Raw genomic sequence first — 21,009 nt, forward strand, 5'->3', positions numbered from 1 at the left:
TACTGTAGTGATAACTCTGTTTCTATTGTGTAAATGAATATAGCCTCTAAGCTAAATTCAGTACTTCCTTTCACTAAATAGGAGGATACATTGCATCTATAACAGTGGTGCCCAACCCATGGTCTGCCAAACCTGGCTTGCAGAGCTGTATTATCTGAGCCATGGGAAGGCCCAGTAACATAACTGGGATGGGGGGAGAAAGTGATCAGGCAGTAAACCCAGGCACCACCTTTTCTGGAGGATGCAGGGGGTGGGAGAGAGGAGGGCACAAAAATATACATCAGCACAGCAGCAGCTAACCACACTGCCACCACCGACACAGCAGTAGCCAGGTCAGTGCTGCCCTGTGCACTGCAGCTGTCCCAGGTGTGGAACTGCCCTGCTATCTCGCTGGGGAGCCCAGCAGGCCAGATGACATGCCTGTCATTAGGCCCATACACAGGGTTGGTCCAGGGCTCAATTTGGTGCACAAGCTTGGTCTACAGGTACAATCCAGCCATGGACTGGCTCCATGTGCCTGATCCAGCCATGGATCAGCCCTATGAGCTGGCCCATGGACTGGCCCTGCACCTGTCATCCAGCCTGCAATTATATAGCTTAAATATATTTATTCATTTGCTTAACTCTAATGTTTTTATTATGTTCTAAAATAGAGAAAAAATACATGTTTCTTAGTTAAAAGTTTTTTTTATACTGTTGATGTTGATGGGGCCTACTCAATTCACAATTTTGTAGGAAGTGTGAAAGCAGGCATTGTCCGTGAAATGGTGGAAGCTCCATCCTTGGAGTTTTTCATAACCTGGCTAGACAAAGCTTTGGCTGGGATGATCTAGATAAGGATGGTCCTGCTTTGACCATCCTCCGGAAGGTTGGACTAGACCTCCTGAGGTCCCTTCCAAACCTAACTGCCTATGATTCTAAATCCACAAAAAAAAACCAAACAACCCAGCAACCCAACCCGCTGGGGAGCCAGCAGTCCTCATGGCTACTGGGGCTTTGCAGCCCAAAGGGGAATGGGGAGGAGAGGGAACTGCCAGCACAGAGAGCCGCCAAGATGGCAGCCACCTCCCCTCCCGCCTCCCTGCTCCCCCTCCCCACTGACTGGCAGAGAGGGCTGCCTGTTGTGCAGCCGCACCACTCTCCACCAATTAGCAGTGAGGGGTTGGGCCTCTTTCCACCCAGAGGCAAGGGGTGGGGCCACATGACAGACAGCCAGTTGGTGGTGAGGGGCACTGCCACTGCGGCTCCTCAGCCAATCAGAGTCATGGGTGTGTGTGCATGTGCATGTGTGTGTGTGTGTGGGGGGGGGTCCTGCTGCAATAAGCCTGTGAAAGTTCCCCCATTGTTGTCTGGCAAAGTCAGCCCCTGCCTTGATTCTGGTAGGTCTCTGTTGATTTGTGTCAATTTGCACTTGGAAGGTAACAGAAATCAATCCTTTAAATAGATTTTTAAAACAGTTAATTATTTAAATAAAGTTACCTTAAGTGTCCTGGACACACATACACACACATTTTGCATTTAAAACGAACTGATCTTTTAAACTGAGGAACTCATAATGATAGCTTGTGGTCATAATGGGTCAATTTGTTCCCATAAGAAGTAGGTGCCAAAATACATTTGCAATCTAGAAATCCAACTCAGTAACTGAATACTTTGACAATCTGACCTGTGCCCTACATGTTTTGAGAACAGTAAATCCCACCCTTTCCTAGCTGGTTCTTATTTTGATAGACTACAAAAGGAAAACAAGCTGTCCTGCTTTTTCCATTTCCTACTTTCTCAACCCTAAAATAATACAACTGAAAACACCCTCCCTGAACCTACTCATTAAACTGTAATCAAAAGTAATTTATGCAAAAACATTTCTGCACAACAGAACCTGAAAGTACTTGTATTTGGAACAGCATTTGCTCCATTGTAAAGATTGAAAATCATATTAATGAAAACATTAGAATCTATTTATTAAGTATGAATTGACTTCAGAAGTTGAAACCATCTTTTCAGAGTTGTACATTGCAAAAAAGCAGCACTATTTTACTAATTAAAATGTGAGGGCTCATGACGTTGCATTTTTTAAAATTATTCAATTAATTTTGATGGGTTATAATTATGCCTTAACATAGATCATCTTAATTGGAAATGTAATACTTTTTTTTTAAGAAAAGCAATATATTTAATTTAAATCAAATCCAATTTCAATGAAAAATGTGAATTATAAGATCTAATTTTTCGACTCTAACAAGAGCTGTTGAAAATCCTTGTTTACAGAAGAGTCAGCACTAATTACCTTTGTAGCTGGGTAAGTCTTAAGATATACCAGGATAAAATAGACCATGAAGATTAGCTTGCTCTTGTTCCATATTAGGAGCTAAGGTAAATTTATGAGGCAGTGCTATCTAAAGCTTTTCCTGCCCTTCCTGGTAATGTATGTGTGCTAAGATCAAATATTTCAGTCTCTAAGGTTCATACTCGCTCCTCTAAATTTGCATAAAGTATAAAAATGCAACAACTGTAAAAATAGCTGGCTTGCTAAAGCTTATTTGAATTTCTGCAGCTATAGATTTAGCCTTAACTAAATGTGGAAATGTCAGTGATAAACATTCATCATTCAAACATTCAGCATCATTGACTAATTCATTTTAAGCCAGACAATTTCTCTGGAGGGAAAATATTTATAGGCTACTGATCAATCAGAAAACAAAAAGGAAAAGTTATTTGAATCACCCCCATTAGGTTGTTTTTAAAAAAATAATAATTACATGTTTTTCTCAGTAGTTATGTAAACGCATTTAGGATTTTAAATACTAGTATAAGTAAATATGTGCTTACTCATTTTAGTATTTCTATTTACAAACCAACTAGTCATTAAAGCCAAAATGTTCATTTCAAATAAACTGACTACATAATGCAAATCAGGAGATGAAGAAAACACAGGCTGTTGGTGGAAGAGCATAAAAGTACGAACAGAAAAATTAATAATAAATATTTTAGGGTAATACAAAAATTAAGTGACTTAAACTACAGCAGCTAACAACAATTTTATAATCAATTTCCAAACAGACTTGATTCCAAGAAAAATGTTTTAAAAACATTTACTACATTACTATTAATTCATTAATTTTCAAACATTAACTTCCTTGACCACACTGAGACACAGACAACCATCTGTATGATTTCAAGTGCAAATACAAAGCCAAAATTTCTATTCAGGGTTATCTATCAATTGACCCTGGATGCATTACAGAGTGTTGGTAAAAATATATATAGCTGATATTTAAGCATAAAACCCAGTTCAAACTCAGCATCTCTTTTCATTCCCTCAGTTACGGAGTTATTTATGTAAATCAACAGTAAATGGCAGTGCTGCTTGCTTACAGGTTTGGCCTTCCAAACTCTTAAGGAAAAAAAAAAACAAGAGAGATCCCTCCAGCTCACTCCCTGCTTCACTTTTTTTCCTCCAGTACTCACTCCCTTCCACCTCAAAACTACCTTCCAAACTTTATACTGTGTTGAACCATCCCACAGTACTCTTTGTAAAACTTCAGTCATTGCTAACATCCTACATGGACTCAGTATATCAGGCTATGTGGCAGAATAAGTTCTCTAACTGAAAGAGTAACTGGGTAATGGATTCCCCATCAGGGTGAGCCCAGTGGCACTGAGACGTGAATGTGGCTTGAAAACTGAGATGCAATGGTTACTGAGCCAGACCCTGTGAGGCAGCTACCTCCTTAGGCTTCCACTGATCATTTTGTATTGCTTAGCTAACAAACCAGCATGACATCAACCACTTAGTAAAATGGCTAATAGGCTAGCATTTATCCATGACCAACCACCTGGTATTTAAAATACTTGCTAGTGTCCCAAACATCAATGAAGTCATCCATGCCTCACAGCATTAGCACTTCTGTATTATTATGCGAGAGTCTGGAAAACATCTGCTCTTGATGGAACCAGCAATTCAATTAAAAGCCTTTACCAAGAGAATTTAGTTAACATGGTTCTGGGGAAGGAGTTGAGACCTGGATTCTGTTCCTGGCTCAACCACTCATCTGTTGTGTAACACTGGGAAGATGATTTAACCTCCGTCTCAGTTTTCACCTTATATTGCCCTTCCTCAGTAAAACACTGTGGGTGCCTGTAGACATGCACGGATGCTGCTCTGAGACGCTGTAATTACAGTGCGTTGGACCAGACTCAATTAATCGAGTCTGCTGGAGCATGCTAATTACCATATTCCAGCAGCCTCCATATCCTGTGTATTAGCATCTCTGCACTTCAAAGTGGTGGTGGGAGTCCTTTAACTTAAGCTCATTTGAGCTTCCCCCTCCCTGAATAAGACCCAGGGGACACTGATACACAGGACACTGAGGATGCTTTAATTAGAGCAGCTCCCCCACCCCTGGAACACATGTAAAGATGCCCTTTAAACTCTTCAAATTAAAAATGTTATAAAGCAGCTAACAAATGTTAATGTTTGTCAACTCACAGCAAAGATAGAGAAAAGAATAATAGGATGCTGACAGATGTGGAAAAAAACCCAAAACCCTGTGTTTTACCTGAAGCAGCAGCACATTAGTTTGACCCAGCTCCTCAGTGTTTGTATAGATCAGGTGCTTCAGTGGGGCTTTTTGGTGCTTTTATATGAAGCCAATTCAATCAGCTATTAGATAAAAAGGCCAAAAACCCCTACTAAAGCGCATGATCTGTACAGACATTGGATGAGCTGGGTCCAACTAATGTAATGCCTCTTCTGGCTTTAAAGTGCCTCCTCCCGCACCATCTGCAAGCAGCCATTGTTTTTTTCAGTAATTTCTCAAAATATAATTAATTTAACAGTCAAATTAAGAAAGCAGAAGTTTCATTACAGTTCATTAATGAAAATTAATATAATTAATACCACTATCAAATTATAAGAAATACTTTTAGAAGTCTTTGAAAAAATTATCAAGGCTCACATTTGTGAGAGCCCTGCAGGACAAATTATGCTGAGGGAAAATCAGCACGGGTTCATGGCAGGCAGATCATGCCTGACCAATCTAGTTTCTTCTTATGACCAGGTTACGAAATGCCTGGACACAGGAGGAGGGGTGGATGTCGTATACTTAGACTTCAGGAAGGCCTTCGATACGGTATCCCACCCCATACTGGTGAACAAGTTAAGAGGCTGTGACTTGGATGACTACACAGTCCGGTGGATGGCGAATTGGCTGGAGGGTCGCACCCAGAGAGTCGTGGTGGATGGGTCGGTTTCGACCTGGAAGGGTGTGGGCAGTGGGGTCCCGCAGGGTTCGGTCCTTGGACCGATACTCTTTAATGTCTTCATCAGTGACTTGGATGAGGGAGTCAAATGTACTCTGTCCAAGTTTGCAGATGACACAAAGCTATGGGGAGATGTAGACACGCCGGAGGGCAGGGAACAGCTGCAAGCAGATCTGGACAGGTTGGACAAGTGGGCAGAAAACAACAGAATGCAGTTCAACAAGGAGAAATGCGAAGTGCTGCACCTAGGGAGAAAAAATGTCCAGCACGCCTACAGCCTAGGGAATGACCTGCTGGGTGGCATGGAAGTGGAAAGGGATCTTGGAGTCCTAGTGGACTCCAAGATGAACATGAGTCGGCAGTGTGACGAAGCCATCAGAAAAGCCAATGGCACTTTATCGTGCATCAGCAGATGCATGACTAATAGGTCCAAGGAAGTGATACTTCCCCTCTATCGGGCACTGGTCAGACCGCAGTTGGAGTACTGCGTGCAATTCTGGGCGCCGCAATTCAAGAGGGATGCAGATAACCTGGAGAGGGTCCAGAGAAGGGCCACTCGTATGGTTAAGGGCCTGCAGTCCAAGCCCTACGAGGAGAGACTAGAGAAACTGGACCTTTTCAGCCTCCGCAAGAGAAGGTTGAGAGGGGACCTTATGGCTGCCTATAAGTTCATCACGGGGGCACAGAAGGGAATTGGTGAGGATTTATTCACCAAGGCGGCCCCGGGGGCTGCAAGAAATAATGGCCACAAGCTAGCAGAGAGCAGATTTAGATTGGACATTAGGAAGAACTTCTTCACAGTTCGAGTGGCCAAGGTCTGGAATGGGCTCCCAAGGGAGGTGGTGCTCTCCCCTACCCTGGGGTTCTTCAAGAGGAGGTTAGATGAGCATCTAGCTGGGGTCATCTAGACCCAGGATTCTTTCCTGCTTATGCAGGGGGTCGAACTCGATGATCTATTGAGGTCCCTTCCGACCCTAACATCTATGGATCTATGAATCTATAAGTCCTAACCTCTGCACTGCAAAGGTGTAAACATATTTTTACAACATTTCTACATTCTAGCTTGCCTGGACTTTCCTATAGACAATGTCCTTTGAAGATTCTTTAGATATCTTTTACTATACATGCCTCTCAATACTCCAGAACCATAAATAAAGAGACTATTAAGTTGTCTGTACAGAGGCAGAGAACAAGAATACATGTGGAACAATGCAAAGTTAAATTAATGTCAAATTTCTCTAGCCTTAACCTACATCAAGACTGGATACAATCATCTTGGGAACGTGACTTGTTTACTGAACTCATTTAAATTTAGGTCTAATGCAAGTGTAATATCTCTTCAAATAAAGATGCATTTCACAAAACTGACCATGTCATTTCATCCACTCCCTTCAATATTGATCCAATTACCTTGAACTTCTTATGCACTTTGTTTCAGAGTTGAACTGTGCCATACACCATATTTTCTCACATGTGACAAGCCCCCAAACACTCATCTTGTGTTTGGCAGGCAGAACATAGGGAAAAAATGGAGTTTTGCAGAGTCATAGCTGTCTGGGTGAGGCAGCAGGAACTTCCTTGTGTGACAGGACAGCAACAAGACTAGGCCCCAGGCCCGTTTAAGAGCAGAAGACTTTCTTTTTTACTGTAAATAATCTTTATATAAATTCCCGTAAATAACCAAGTGTTATTTCCACACCGCAAGCCTCATCAAAATGCAACAGATTGCATGCAGCAGCTCACATGTCTGGGTCAGTTCAGTGGCTGCTTCTTGCAACAAGCTACAGTTCTCAGACAATAGCTGCTGCAAACTCTTCAATGGTTCTGAGAGGGTAATCACCGGCCTCCATCCCTTCTGCCTGCCAGCCACCACTAAAGCACAGCATCTGCATGCTTCTATTCTTCCCTACTTCTATTCTGGCAACAAAAAAATCAGCCTCCCTATTTAAGATATGCACCCCAATTTTGGAAAGGTAATTTTAAGGAAAATAGCATGTGTGGTATAAATATGGTAATAAAAAACCCTGCACTCTCTAGAAGGAAAAAAAATTCCATTTTTTGTGTGCATCATCCCTTTGTAAATTACTGTTCCACTTCTTTTCAGGGTAGAAGTGTCACCAAATGAAGTGGAGCAGCTGTGCTGGGATGCATCCTGGCACATTGCCCATTGTCCCACCTCTTGATCCTGCAAGACAGCAGGCAATGTGTTCCCCACCTACAGAGACACACCCCCAGGGGACATCTCTGTAAGCAGGGAAAACTGGCTTTGGTGAAGTCCCAGGGCAGAGGCCACCAATCAAGTGATTGGCGGCTCCACAACCAGGATAGCACTGTAATATCAAACTGGTATGCCTCTCAAAATAGGCGGAAGCTGGGCCGGTGCTCCCAGCACTTGAGAATCCTGATCCCCAGTGGGAATTTCTGGGGCACACAAGATCGGGCCTCTGAAGCCCTAAGAGCACCTGCTCAGGAGGGCTGCCCAAGCTCTTGCACCTTAAAGGAAACAGATGTCTGCCACTAAACAGAGGCACAAATTGATATCAGGTTACTATTCCAGGCTCTCCAAAAATGTGCTGGACAGTCATTCTCAATCAGGGTTAGGACCAGGTCATGCTGGGACCAGTGATGGGGGGGAGGGGGGTGGCCAGCTTTTGATGCCTGGAGCCTGATGGGGTGGACTCGGTCCTTCCTTGTGGGAGGGGTCAGGTTCCAAGGTTACCCTCCAAAAGGAGTACTTCCAGGGGCAAGGGGAGGGACTTCCAGTGGCTAAGGTCAGGGACGGCCATGGGGTGGGGCTACCCATACAGCCCTCGACAGCTCGCCAAAACTCATAAAGCAGCCCTCCACCCAAAATAATTGCCTGCCCCTGACCTATGGTGTCCAAGGGCCAGAGAAAAGTATGTGAATGAGCCACAAGTTTCCCCCATTCCTTTCGTTTGGGTTCCTTATTAACACTCTTAATATAACATAAAAGAATCAAGCTATCCTCAGTGAGGATAAAACTCAATTAAAGTGAACCTGCCAACTAAAGGGATGTTCCTCCAGATCTCTGGGTAGGAAGGACATCAAACAAATACATATAAAAATTGCATTTTTCATGAAAAAAAAAATCAATATAAATCTTATCTTCCAAAAACATAATTGCTGTCAAGTAACAGTATCTATTAAAAGTAAGAGGTGCTTTCAGGGAATCACGCAAAATATTTAAAAATATACATTATTCTTCTCTGAACAAAGTGTTCCTCAGAAAGGAATTCAGAAGCTTCTTTCTTAAAACAAAATAAACAATGTATTTAAATAATGTATGTTCACAAATGTGTGAAATGAAATTGAAGATGGCACCATCTAGTGACTGAATAATGAAAAATTAAGTGGTGACAGTTAAGATAAGTTCAGGTACTTAATTGTAACAGGTCTCATACAAAAAGAAGCAAAAGAAAATTTAGAATTAAGACTGACATTTCAGACCTCCTCTTATGCAACTAGCAAGTTGGAACTTCATTGTTGTACAATTACTTTTCCATTATAATATTATTTATACATTATAGTTCCATAAAGTTTTTTGTACTGTTATAGTGTGTAACTACCTAATCAAAACAGATAAATTAATGCTTCCAGAGAAAAATAATATTTTAGTATATTTTTAGAAGTAATTAAGGAGCTATCCAAAGGTTAACAGTAACATGGTATCCAACAGTTAGTTAGTTACATAGCTGTCATATTTCATTTAACCAATACGCAGAATTTTGAGGCTCCGAACTCAATGCTAATATAATTGGCTAAAAATACCTCCTTCTATACAGTGAATAGAAACAAATTTGTGATGCTAGTAAATGTGCCAAATTTAGCCTTACTTTGTACATTAATGGATTCACAGTTCTATTATGCATCCTGAGATCTTCTAAAAGGCTCTGCTGTATGACGTTCAGTATCACTTCTTCTCTTGAGAGCATGTCATGCTATGTGAAAATCTTTCAGTAGATAAGCTTGTTAAAGAATGACTAAGTTTCACATTTTTTCATTAATATATTACTATCTAGTTCTTAGTTTCCTATGTGTATTCAACAAAAATACAAAGAACATTTCTTGCCCTGTGATGTTTCAGAAGAATAGTCAAGTTCCAAACAACTGAAAAGTTAGTGTTAATGTTGAGTGAGGCCATAAGAAAAGTAACAAACAGAGCAAATTAACATTTATAATACCTTACAATGCTCTCATATCCTCCAGCACCAAAAATACTTATAAATAAATGGACAGATTTTAAAGGAATTAAGGGGAGAATATTTCAATATTCCTGCAGTTCTGTTCTGCTTCTTATCTACTCACACATCTGAGGACAACTAACTATTCTGCAATAGGGACAGGTACAAGTCCCTACTTAGCAGCAACACAAAACAATCTCTAACACTAACAAAAATAAGGCTTTTGCCAATCACATGAACCCCCCCCCCCCCAAGAGAAAACACAGTAGAGTCAGTGGAGGTACATGTGGGCCTTAACCCCTTCATATGATAACAGGGACAGCAAATGGATGGTTTTAAGTTCTGGTCAATGCCACATCTGAGTACCCAGATCTTCCTACCAACTTTTAATATATCCAGTTAATTGAAGCCAAGAGCCTACTTCTCTCCTTAGTCATGACTACATTGATACAGAAAATAGTTATTTTTCCTCTATTAGAGCTAAAAGCACAACAGTGAGAATATGTTTAAGGAATCTGACCTCAAATATGGCCCTTTCATTTCTTATTCGAATCTGAGATGAAATATCTCCTTTAGAAGACTACTTGTTGCTCAGCCAGTAAAAGCAAGAATTACCTTACCAAGCTCTCTGAAAACACCAGCAAGCAAAGCTCACTGACAATACTTATAAAAACCTCCTGGATACTAAAAATCATGGACTAAATATAGACATTGGATTTGAGACACATTATAACCTGTCTGACATCTGACTCCCCGGGTATTTCTCCACTTTCATCCCCCTTCTCTCCACCCCCACCCCCCAGCCTGTCTCTCACCCATTGACTCCTCAATCTACATTTTCACTGACTACCTGTCTTGCATGCATACCAGCCCAGCCTCTGACTTCTTTACTTTTCATTCCATCCAGGAAGAGCACACACCAACTGCTGAAACTTCCTTAGCCTGACGAAGGGTTTTTGAACCCAAAAGCTTGCTTAATAATTGTTTTCCAGCTATTTAAGTTGGTCTAATAAAAGATATCAGATTCACCCAAAGAACCTTGTCTGCCTATGTCCTTAGACTAACATGGCTACAACCTACACTCTTATAAAAACAAACACTTTTCAGAAATCTATCTTGTTCTTGGCCTGCTGTTCTGCAATCATTAAAGGTTGGAATTTTCACATAAGCAGAGGAATTATTTAGTTAAGATCCTAGTTAGTGTATCTGCATGTGAAGCCAAATATCTACAGAACTTAATTAAAAAATCATGTAGTTTACTTAGTTTCGCCTCATATTCAGAATGGAAGGCATATCCAGTTACAAGGAAGTAATAAAATGAGACACAAAAAAGTGAAAAATCCTGAAGGAACAGGCCAGTGAATACTATACAACAGGAGTGTTCAACCCCCAGCTAGTAAAGCTGCATCATCTGAACTGCATGACTCTTCACAGGTCTGAATGTTTGACATTGGGGGAATAGTGGCAGCATGAATTGCTGCTCCCCCACTGCCAAATTGTTGTACCCATGGGGAGCCTGGTGGGCTGGACAGCCTGACCTGGCATGCCATACCGGGTACACAAATCTGGGGTGGGATAAGGCCCAATTTGGGTGAACATAACCAAGAGGGGACAGGGCCAGATCTGAGCAGTATGAGGCCAGATTCAGGTGCCTGCAGGCAGGGCCGTCCCTAGGCGGGGTGCGAATTGGGGTGACCACCCCAGGCCCTGCGCTTTGGGGTGCTCCACAGAACCAGGCGGAGTGGCGCAGCGACTCCGCGCTGCCGCCAGGTTCGTATCTGGTTGTTTGGCACTCCCTCCCCTCCCCTGCTGCTGAATGTGCTGCCAGCTTCCTTGCATCTGGGGCCACGGGGCCCCACGTAGGCTGATCTGCCCCAGGCTCCACATCCTGCTCGTGTTGTGTCTGCCTGCAGGATCCAACCGCTATGAGACTGGATCAAGGTGCACAGGGCCCAAACCCACTGGGCACCTTTAGTTTTTCATAAACTGAAAACGTATAAAATAAACTTAGGTGTCTATTGATGTTAAGACTATACAAAACAAAAATGAGCAGCACAAAAATAGTTAGCTCCCCAAAATTAGTCTTTCTAGTTATAACAATTTAGAGACTGTTTTGTTCAGCTTGACATCTAAGGTACATATTAAATGGGTTGGATTAAATTTCAATTTACCATAGGACAGCTGTCTGATTGAGATGGGTATGGTTTCTTCCTGGTTTATGCCCATTAAGCCCTCTTTAGCTTTTCTGAAATAAACATTATATTTAAAAAGATATTTTAATGCCTTTGAAATCTACTTTTTTTATTTTGACTACTTCAAACTGGTTAGATCTTATTCTTGAACTTGTATGTGAAACAAGAAAACAACTTAAAGAGACATAAGCTATGTCAGGACAGTTACAGACAGAAAACTATGGAGAACACAATTAAAATAATAAACATAAAATAACCTACCGAAGGTGTTTAACAACAGTTGGAAAGTTAATCCGACAGATTGGGAGACAAAAGTTTTGTAAGACTATAAACTAACAATAATTATCACTTACTTTTAAAATTATTATTACATTTTCAATGCCCTGCACAAACACTAACTAAATCCAAATTGCATTGTATATTAATTCGGAAATGGATTAAATGTCTAATAAGAATTTAGCTCAAGGTACACACAGAAATAAAACAATGGATGTATTTTATATAGGGGGCAGCAACCTATGCCGCAAGGACCTATCTAATCTGGCCCATGGACATGAGGCTTTAACTGGAAAAAGCGGTGGCAGTAGCTGTGAAAGTGGGGAAAAAAACCCCAGCAATAGCGGCCAGGTCCTAATTGCAGCTTCACTCTGGCCCAAGTGGAGTCATTCAGACCCACAACCTGAAAAGGCTGCTTACCACCGTTATAAAGGCATCCAACTCATTTTCACAAGCAGTTCACACTTAGGAGCCTGGGACTTTAGCTTCTACATTAATTAAGTGCTTCTGAAAATATTAGCCTAGGTCAGAAAAGAAAAGCCTGCCTTGGAATCCTTCAAGATGTGATTAAACTTAGTGTCCTCTTTAAAAACATAGCCCACGTGCCCTGTACACACATTCTCTCCCCCTCCTTTAAAACCCCCACAATAAAGGTAGAAAATTAAATACTCAGAATGTAGGAAACATTAAGGTTTACTAGATAACCTGGCCCCAGATATACACCTATTCCAAGTGTTAAAACCTCACATTAAAGATATGTCCTTTGGGGGAAATGCTGTTCTGCTAATTTTGGAAAGTTTTGCTAGAATGTCTCTTGGGCTTACACTGCTATTTTATATTAGTGAGGGAGACGCCTCAGAGGCCGCGGCCGCGCTGGGTGCAGGCGCTGTGGCGGCCGGGGGAGGGGTAGGCTGGGCCGGCGCGGGGGGAGCTGGGGGCGGGGCGGGGCGGGGTCACCGCAGGGAGGCGGCCCCGGGGCGGGCAGCCCCGCAACAAGCGGGGCCGGGAGCCAGGCCGCGAGAAGCGAGCGGGTGCCGATTCCCATGGGCTCAATCGTCTCTTTGCCGCGGGAAGGGGAGGTCCCAGCTGCCTCAGGCAGTGGTGCTCAACTTAGTGTGGTGCTGCTCCTTCCTTGGTGCCTGTGGGTCCCAGACTGCAGGTCCGAGCCCTGTACCATCGCCAGCTCACCCCTGGGGGCTTATATCAGGCCCCAGTCATCTCCAAACAGATGGAGCAAGGGGTCCGGCTCTCACACCTCTAGAAACTGGACAGCAAGAGCACAGCCACTCCTCCCCCACCAACTGTTCAGCCCCGTGTGGCCCCTGGGACTCAGATGGCACAGCTCCATGAGCAAGTCTGGGGGTTGGGGGCTGAGCACCCCTGCTGTAAGGGATTTCTGTAAAAACTAGGGGCTGGAGAGAAAAGACTATTCAGCCAGACCTTAAAATTTGAAGGTGGCAGGATTATCTTCCACCACTAAACTTCCATGAATTTGTTATTTGACCCTGGCTGTCTCTCCTACCTGGAGCAGGGGGGCTGGACCCGATGCTCTCACAGGGCCCCTTCCAGCCCTAAACTTCTGTGAATCTTTTTCACCAAGAAAAGTTAAGTTAACTTAGCCTCGAAAGATTAGATAAATGAAAGAGAGAAGAACTTAAATCTCACTTTGCTGAATGTTTACTTAAGCTAAAGGATGACTTCCTGTTGGTGACCAAGACCTAGGACTTATAAAAACAAAAAAGCAACTCCAGGTATCAAAGCAAGGCAGCATTCCTGCAACTTCCGACAATAGCCCTTCACACTCACACTTTCAAGTGTTATAAACAAATTCCTTAAGGGGGGGGGGAGGAGGGAAAGGCAGGGGGGAGCAGCAGAAAGCAAGCAAGCAAAACAAACAAAACCAACCCCCCCCCCCAAATGACACATCTGCCTCTTCTTTTTGTTGATGCAGAACATAAGCCATAGAGCATACAGTATTGCTGTTTTAGACAAGTAGATGCAGGTGAAGTTGAGACAGCTGTCTGACACTGCTTTCCAGTTCTCATACACAGCTCCTGAAAAATTCTAGCCGTCATTTAAAATGTGCGCTAACAGCTACAGAAAGATACCTGCTGTGTATTGCCCAGAAAAAAAAAAAAAAAAAAAAGAGATCCAGATTCTAGGAACGGATTTGTAAACAGCTTTGAACAGAGTGAAACATGCTAAAAATATTCTTGTCACCTTGGGGGGGTGGGGGGGGAAGGAGGATTCCTAAATCAATACACACAAACTGGAAGTTTGGAAAAAGAAAGTAATATTTTTCTCTAAATAGAGAGATGGGCATGTTAGCCATAGACTCTAGCAGAGTAAAGACAAGTGAAGTAGTCTGAAAAAACCTGAACGTTAAACAAATTGCAATGAATACATTACTTCTCAAAGTTGCCAGCTAGAAAATGTCAGGCTCCAGAGCCGTCTGTCTCAAGACGAGAAATAGAAGCACCAATGCAATCTTTTCTGAGGCACCTAAACCAATGTTAAAGGAGTTGGGATTCAGGCCTTGTCTAGTGTGGCAAAGAGTTCCAAAAATTCATGTGAAACCACTGCCAAACAGGTGTAGTTGACAGGACTTCAAAGAGTTGAAGTCTCAGTCAACCTCACTGCAAAGCAAGTTTAAGCTTCCTTTGATGAGAGTACACCCAGGGCATAGTCTTTCCTTGGCCCCTCCATCATGCTTCCTGGACAGTTATCCCTTTGTGAAAACTGGAATATTTATAAACCAAGTGTCCTACATCCCGAGAGCCAGGGATTGCCTCTCTATAAACCTTATTGCTTATGTACCCCTCCCACTGAACTTCAGCCATACAGCCAGTGGTTTACAGTTCACTTTTGCAGGGATGAAATAGGTTAAAGCAGGTGACACTCACTCTATACAGGAAATGCAAAGATTTTCTAGACAAGGAAAGGGAGATTAAATAAATAAATAAATAAAATTGGGAACTCCATGGGATTTGTTCAAAGACTTTTAGGTAGCGTAGGATCATCCCATTTCCTTGTGTGCAGCCTTACTTTTTGCTTGTGGTCTCTTTACACTTGGAAGTGGTTGGTTGCACCCTGTCTGATCAGCCCATCACAAACTGGCCCTTTCCTTTATTACCAGGCCATATGGGCAAACTGGTTCTTCTGGTCTGGCTACCGTCATTCAAATGTACTTCTATTCGAATAGGAGACTACGTTTTAAAAAGGACTTTCATTTTTAGTCTGTCACCATTACACGGAGTTTCAATCCCTACTTTGTTAATGACATTTAGCGTTTACTTTGGAGACTGTATCCATTTCTCAGATATGGTCACCAGGTTTCCTTAGGAGAACTTGAGTTCTTCTGCAACAGGACTCAGAAGAGGGTTTTTTAAGAGGATCCCTCACTGTCACACACAGCAGCAAGCTATATACTTAAGGAAAATGGAAATCTACAAGCTAATTCATAAGAGGTATTCCCAGGAAGGAGCTAAATTGGAATCTTTCTGAAACAGACATACATGCTGGAAGCAGAGTGAGAATGCCACCTGTTTATAAAGTTACATTATATAAAAAAGACTGGATACCTTCATTATGTAATTTTTATTTGAGACACGTTGTAAAAAAGTTCACATGGAATAATAAAACCTTTTTGGGGTTTTTTTGTCTTTTTTTTTTTTAAACACAGTATCAGTACACAATTAATGATTAGATTTACAAGTTAAACACATGACAATTCCACTTTATCTGCAGGAGCTTTTCACATTACACCTTTGGAGCAGAGATAAAATGTGTTTAAATTAAAACAAACATGGTAGAACAATTCTATTTGAAAAATTAAGCATTTTCTTAGGGCCGTGCTTTTTAGATGGACTCTAGTAACTATATTGCATTAAAATAATTGTAATCCCAAGTAAAAGTGTCATTTGCAAAAAAAAGTGTAAGGCCATAGGAATGCACTAAAATATTTAAATTCACTGGAAACAAAAAAGCTGAAAATCCTGACTGACAGGTTGAAATGCAAGTTACACTTAAAATATTGGATGTTGCACAAGCAGCTGAGGAAATGGAGGAGCAGAGTTAATACCTACAGCTAGTCCTTAAATTTTAACCACGCAAGCATCAATTGCATAAATCAGATGCCAAATGCATTTCCAGAATTAATACATTATGCATTTTATATACCATCTATATATATCCTTCAAGTAGTTAGCCAGCAAGAATTCCTTACTGAGCATGTATTCAACTCCTCCCACTTTTTTTTTTTTTTTTTTTTTTGCTTGTGAAAGATAATTTGGTTTACCCAACATAGAGACTAAAGGAGGAAATACACTTGCAACAGTCAATCTGCCTTTTGTAAAAAACCTAGACCTTTCAAATCTTAACATGTACTTAGAAACCCCCACATTTGAAAGGTGAATTATGTTTCACATGTGGTTCTGAAATTAACTTCAAGACATTTAATAACTACTCAACAAAAGCTAAGCAGTTTGTTCTTGGTTTGCTGATCACGGGACTGAAAGCTAGAGTTGAGAAGCATTGAGTCTATAGTTTAAGTTCCATTTATTTAAAAAAGTGAACATACTGTGCACAGACCTTGATGGGGGAAGGAGTGGAAAACCCTGACAGATGTATATTTAATTCCTAACACAATCCAGGAATGCCTGCTTCTTCTTAAAAGACCCAATGAAAGCCTTTAAACCAAGATGATGCGAATTTGCTGTTTTGTAAAATCTCTAACAGTTGCATCACTTTTGTTCTAATGGTCATTAGAATACTAGCTAGCTGACTGAGGTATAGTTACGAGTCCTTCAAAAATAAGATTATATAGTCTTGAGCAAAGTTACAAAGACTGCACAAAACAATCATACTGATATTAGAAAAGCCTGCAGCACCCAGTAATTGATGCCCAGGCAGAACATACCATTTATCATTTATCTGCTTGCCTAAAGCAAAATATAGCTAAAAAAAAGTTCCCAGTGAAACATACATTTGATTTACATGCTAGTATACAGCACATTTTCCCTTGTCTGACAACTCAGACTATATGCAAAGGCTGTCGACCATTAATCAAGAAATTAGCACACTGATAAAGTGCAGCCACTCAGCCACTTAATACTGCTGCAAAAAAGTATTTCACCTTATCCATAAGACCACAACGTTTTCACATAAAACTAGAATTATTCAGTTTCAGCAGGGAACAGACAAAGTTGTCACTAAATCCTTCTACAAATAGAAAAAGATGAACTTTATATGAACATTAAGTAAAGTGAAGTATTTACTGCATCATTTTATCATGCATAAAGTGAATTTCCTATGGTCTTACCTCAAATTTATGTACAGTTTAGCATAGCTAAATGTAAGAAAATAGCAAAGTTTTTTTTTCTAATACAACAGAGCAGATACCCCAATTTGCTGCTGCTTCAAGAAGCACTTCAGACTCTTGCTTACAGGCTCTTTCAGAAGGAAGTTCATGGAGACAAATATTGCATGTACACAGAACCAAGCAGAAAGATGGCAGAAAAAAAATAAGAAAAGCATTCTGTAAAAGCTGCTAACAACAGAACATCAGTTTTGGTTTGCAGACAACCCTGAGATACAAATCAAAGTATTATGGACACCAAATTAAGTCAGAGGTAAATTTCTGAAAATTAACAACATTCATAATAGGTGTCATAACACTTACTGCTTAGAAAACACTTAACATATAGAAAACTGGATTGCTTTAGCACATCCTTCTCCTCTCTATTCTCCCCCAAAAGTGCTAAGCATAGGCCACACAAGTTAGGGTTGCTTTTTTTGTTTTTTTATTGAGCTTTTCCTGCCACATCAAAAGAAGTGTTACAAAAAAACTAAAGGGCAGGAAAACCAGCAGATCAGAAGTCAAATCTAATTAGAAGACTACTTTTGACATGAAGTGGAGACTGGTGGAAAACCACTTAAATTCTGAGTGATCAAAGTGACCTTTATTGAAGTTTCTCAGGCTTATCCAGGATGCTAGAAGTCTTTTAGATTTAATACCTGTGGCCCATTAAATTAGTTTTAAAAAATTGAGACCCAGAAAGGAAAATTTGACATGCAACACCCTAAATTGAAGCAGAGTTGTCTGTGATAACAACCAAGTCACTGTTTAACCACTCTTTACCATGACAAAAAAGCACATCAGAAAAATCAGCAGTTTGCCAATGAGAATACATCTACCTTTTCTAACCGAAATGCTGGACACTCAAGTTTGTAGTTAAAGCTTACACTGATCCAAGTTTGGCACATCAACAGAAAAGACTTAAGCACCTATTTTATTTACTCATCAAGAGATAAGAGTGGTAGAATAGCCTGGTTGCAGAATATTAGTTGGATGAGAAAGGCAACTAAATTTCAACTTGTTTCTAACACTCATAAAAAAAAAAAAACCTCGCACTATACTAATTTCTGCTGAACTTTTATAAGTGCCTAAGCAGAATGAAAAGGGCTTCACGTATTCAGTATGACCAGATACTACAATCAGCCTTACTGTGTCACATTCCTTGCTGATAGCAGAAGCAACTATGCAAAAGGCCAACTTGTGTATGACTTTGCTGTTAAGGTTTTCAAGCATGAAAGGAATATCTTTAAAATCACAGTGGGAAGTCACCATTAAGTTTCATTTTACACACTGGAGAGTGGATTCCCAGAAAGCCACTTAAGCAATATACAGGGAACTCATCTGTGGTTATATTGAAGATTTTAAACCTAGAAGAGTGTTTGTTGAAAATAATTTTAAAAAGCAACATCCTGTATTTAGTATGTAGAAGCAGTAGCTTCTGTACGAACAGACTTGTGCATCTGTGAAACACAAACTGAATCAAGTGCCTAAATGCCAATTGGTTTAATAACCCCCCATCACCTCATCAATAATGACAACAGGCATGTGCACATAGGAGTGTGTCATGGATACCTCCTTTTTTCTATTTACAAGAAATGTGTAAAAAAAATGCACAAATCTGTTAAGAATTTTACTTATAAGACAAACTGTGCAAATAAGTGTAAGATTGTGCTATAACAGGCAAAAAAAGGCTAATATGGATGTGCAAAGTTAAAAGAAATTAGCAGCTTTTGCAACAGGCAATACAAACAGAACATAATGAAGAAAAGAGAAACTCCTGCATTTGTGTCTCCACTTCACTGCTTCCACATTTGAGAAAGAGGAGCCTGGCAGGTCAATAGGCTAAATGAGCAAAATCCACTTGGTATTTTGTTTAGTGCAGTCTGCGTTCAATGGAGCTCTCAGCAGCAGCTTGGTGGTATTTTTTTTTTTTGAGGCTGTGACCCTGTGCTTTCAAAGAAGCAGAAAAGGTTCTAAGTGTGCTGCAGTCTATCATTAGAAGTTCATCAAAGTAGCGTGCATCGAAAGAAGCTGCTCTTCTTTGATCGATTTTCAGTTATTTTTACTGGTCCACCTGCGCCTGATGAACTATTGTCATTCTGAAAAAAAGCAATATGTAGTTAATAGCCATGCTATGAGGGGTGGTGGAGAAATAATTTCAGTATCCTCACCTTTCCTAATTTCACCCACACGGTAAATGATTGATTACTTTAATTAGAGGCAGTTTTACTAGAAAAAAAGTTCTAATGGGGAGGGGGGAAGGAAGAGAGAGAAGAGGAGGGGACAGTTCAAATTATCACATTTACCTAAAAATACTATTCTCAAGAACAAACAACTATGTAAGGGCTGCATCACAAAGCTTTATGAAGCATACAGCACTTTAAAGGATTTTGACTATCCATGTACAGCTATATGTACTGTTCAAAACAGAGAGCACAAAAGCACAGAATAATCCATGACAAGACAGTTATTTCAAAAAGGTGGCAAGGAGGTATCGGTGTTAAGACAAGCTGAGGGGTGTTTCGAGATCCACCCTTGGTGAATGGCTTAAAAGACGTAAGTGATTTGGTCAAATGCGTCTAACAAATAAAATAGGCTGTGCCTAGCCTGAACCTCTCAGGCTTGCCAACTGTCTGTACATTTATGGAGTCAGTAAAAATTCAAGCTAAAAACTCCTGTCCGTGGAAGTAAAACAACCCCCTCCCCCCTTCCCAAGAAAAACAAAACAAAACTGAGCCATCTGTAAAAACTAAGCAGTCAGAGCTGACTGAAGCTGCCTAGTCAGAAAGAAGCTAAGTGTAGTACAAGACAAGCAAGGTATGACAGCACCCTCTGGTGTCTTAAGAGGAAGCACAGAACCCTGCCAAGAGCATTCTCAGTGCTATGTAGACCCAATCACCCCAGGTATGTGCTGCTGCTGAGTCCTGTCAGCTGACTATAACAGTGATGGAGCACAGGTAGGCTTTTTGGAGGATCCGTGCCAGAACATGGGGAGTAGGACTGATAAGAATAACTCTGGTGGGGGTGAGGCCCAGAGTACAGTTAAGACCATCGGAGTGTAAAACCATCAACTGCAGTCAAACAGGGTTACTAACACAAGATTTGTTTGGTTTTTTTTTTTTAAACTACATACTTTTTTTTTTTAAATGGCTCGTATTAAATCCTAAATTTGAATTCAACCCTCCTAACTGGATCCTGTTCTTTATCCACCAATAACAATTTTCTTTGTCAACCCAATTGTTTATTAAAAGGACACTTGTACAAACATTTTGAAGCAGTAGTTAATAAAACTTAATTACTGTTCTGTGTTCCACTTGTAAACAGGGGCAACCAATTCCTATCAATTAAATGCAGGCTCCATCCCAACCCTCAAATTCAAGGCTCAATAAAGCAAACTGCAGCCTCTGCTTTTAAGCCTACACAAGTTTAGTTTCACTATCTTATTGTCAGGTGTACATGGCTTTGCAAAACCTCTCTCAGGCTGAAGTAGGTACTCCTACTCCAAAAGGAAGAGGTGTCAGACACTGCAGTACAACACCGTCCAAGAAAAAAAATGCCGTTTTTTTAAAAACTAGCTCCATACTGCGGACATGTGGTGATAGAAGATAAGACTGCTTGATGCACATGTCCTAATTCTCAAAATAACTTAAAGGATTATTATGAAAATTGGTCTGGACAACTACATGTTGTATTTAGTATAAACCTGCATTACAACTACAGT

The 21,009-nt window shown here is 40.8% G+C and overlaps 1 protein-coding gene across 1 annotated transcript in view; it reads right to left on the reverse strand.

Annotated features, from left to right (window-relative positions):
• Window positions 1-15,510: 15,510 nt before the first annotated feature.
• RAB8B (RAB8B, member RAS oncogene family) overlaps window positions 15,511-21,009 on the reverse strand; it is a 40,323-nt gene continuing 34,824 nt past the window's right edge. The window contains exon 8 of the mRNA XM_014597363.3: window positions 15,511-19,387. Coding sequence (XP_014452849.1) covers window positions 19,295-19,387 — 93 coding nt within the window. The 3' untranslated portion in view covers window positions 15,511-19,294. The remainder of the gene's footprint in view (window positions 19,388-21,009) is intronic.

Source organism: Alligator mississippiensis, chromosome 11 (assembly GCF_030867095.1).
Source record: "Alligator mississippiensis isolate rAllMis1 chromosome 11, rAllMis1, whole genome shotgun sequence".
In the NCBI taxonomy this organism is placed as follows: Eukaryota; Metazoa; Chordata; order Crocodylia; family Alligatoridae; genus Alligator; species Alligator mississippiensis.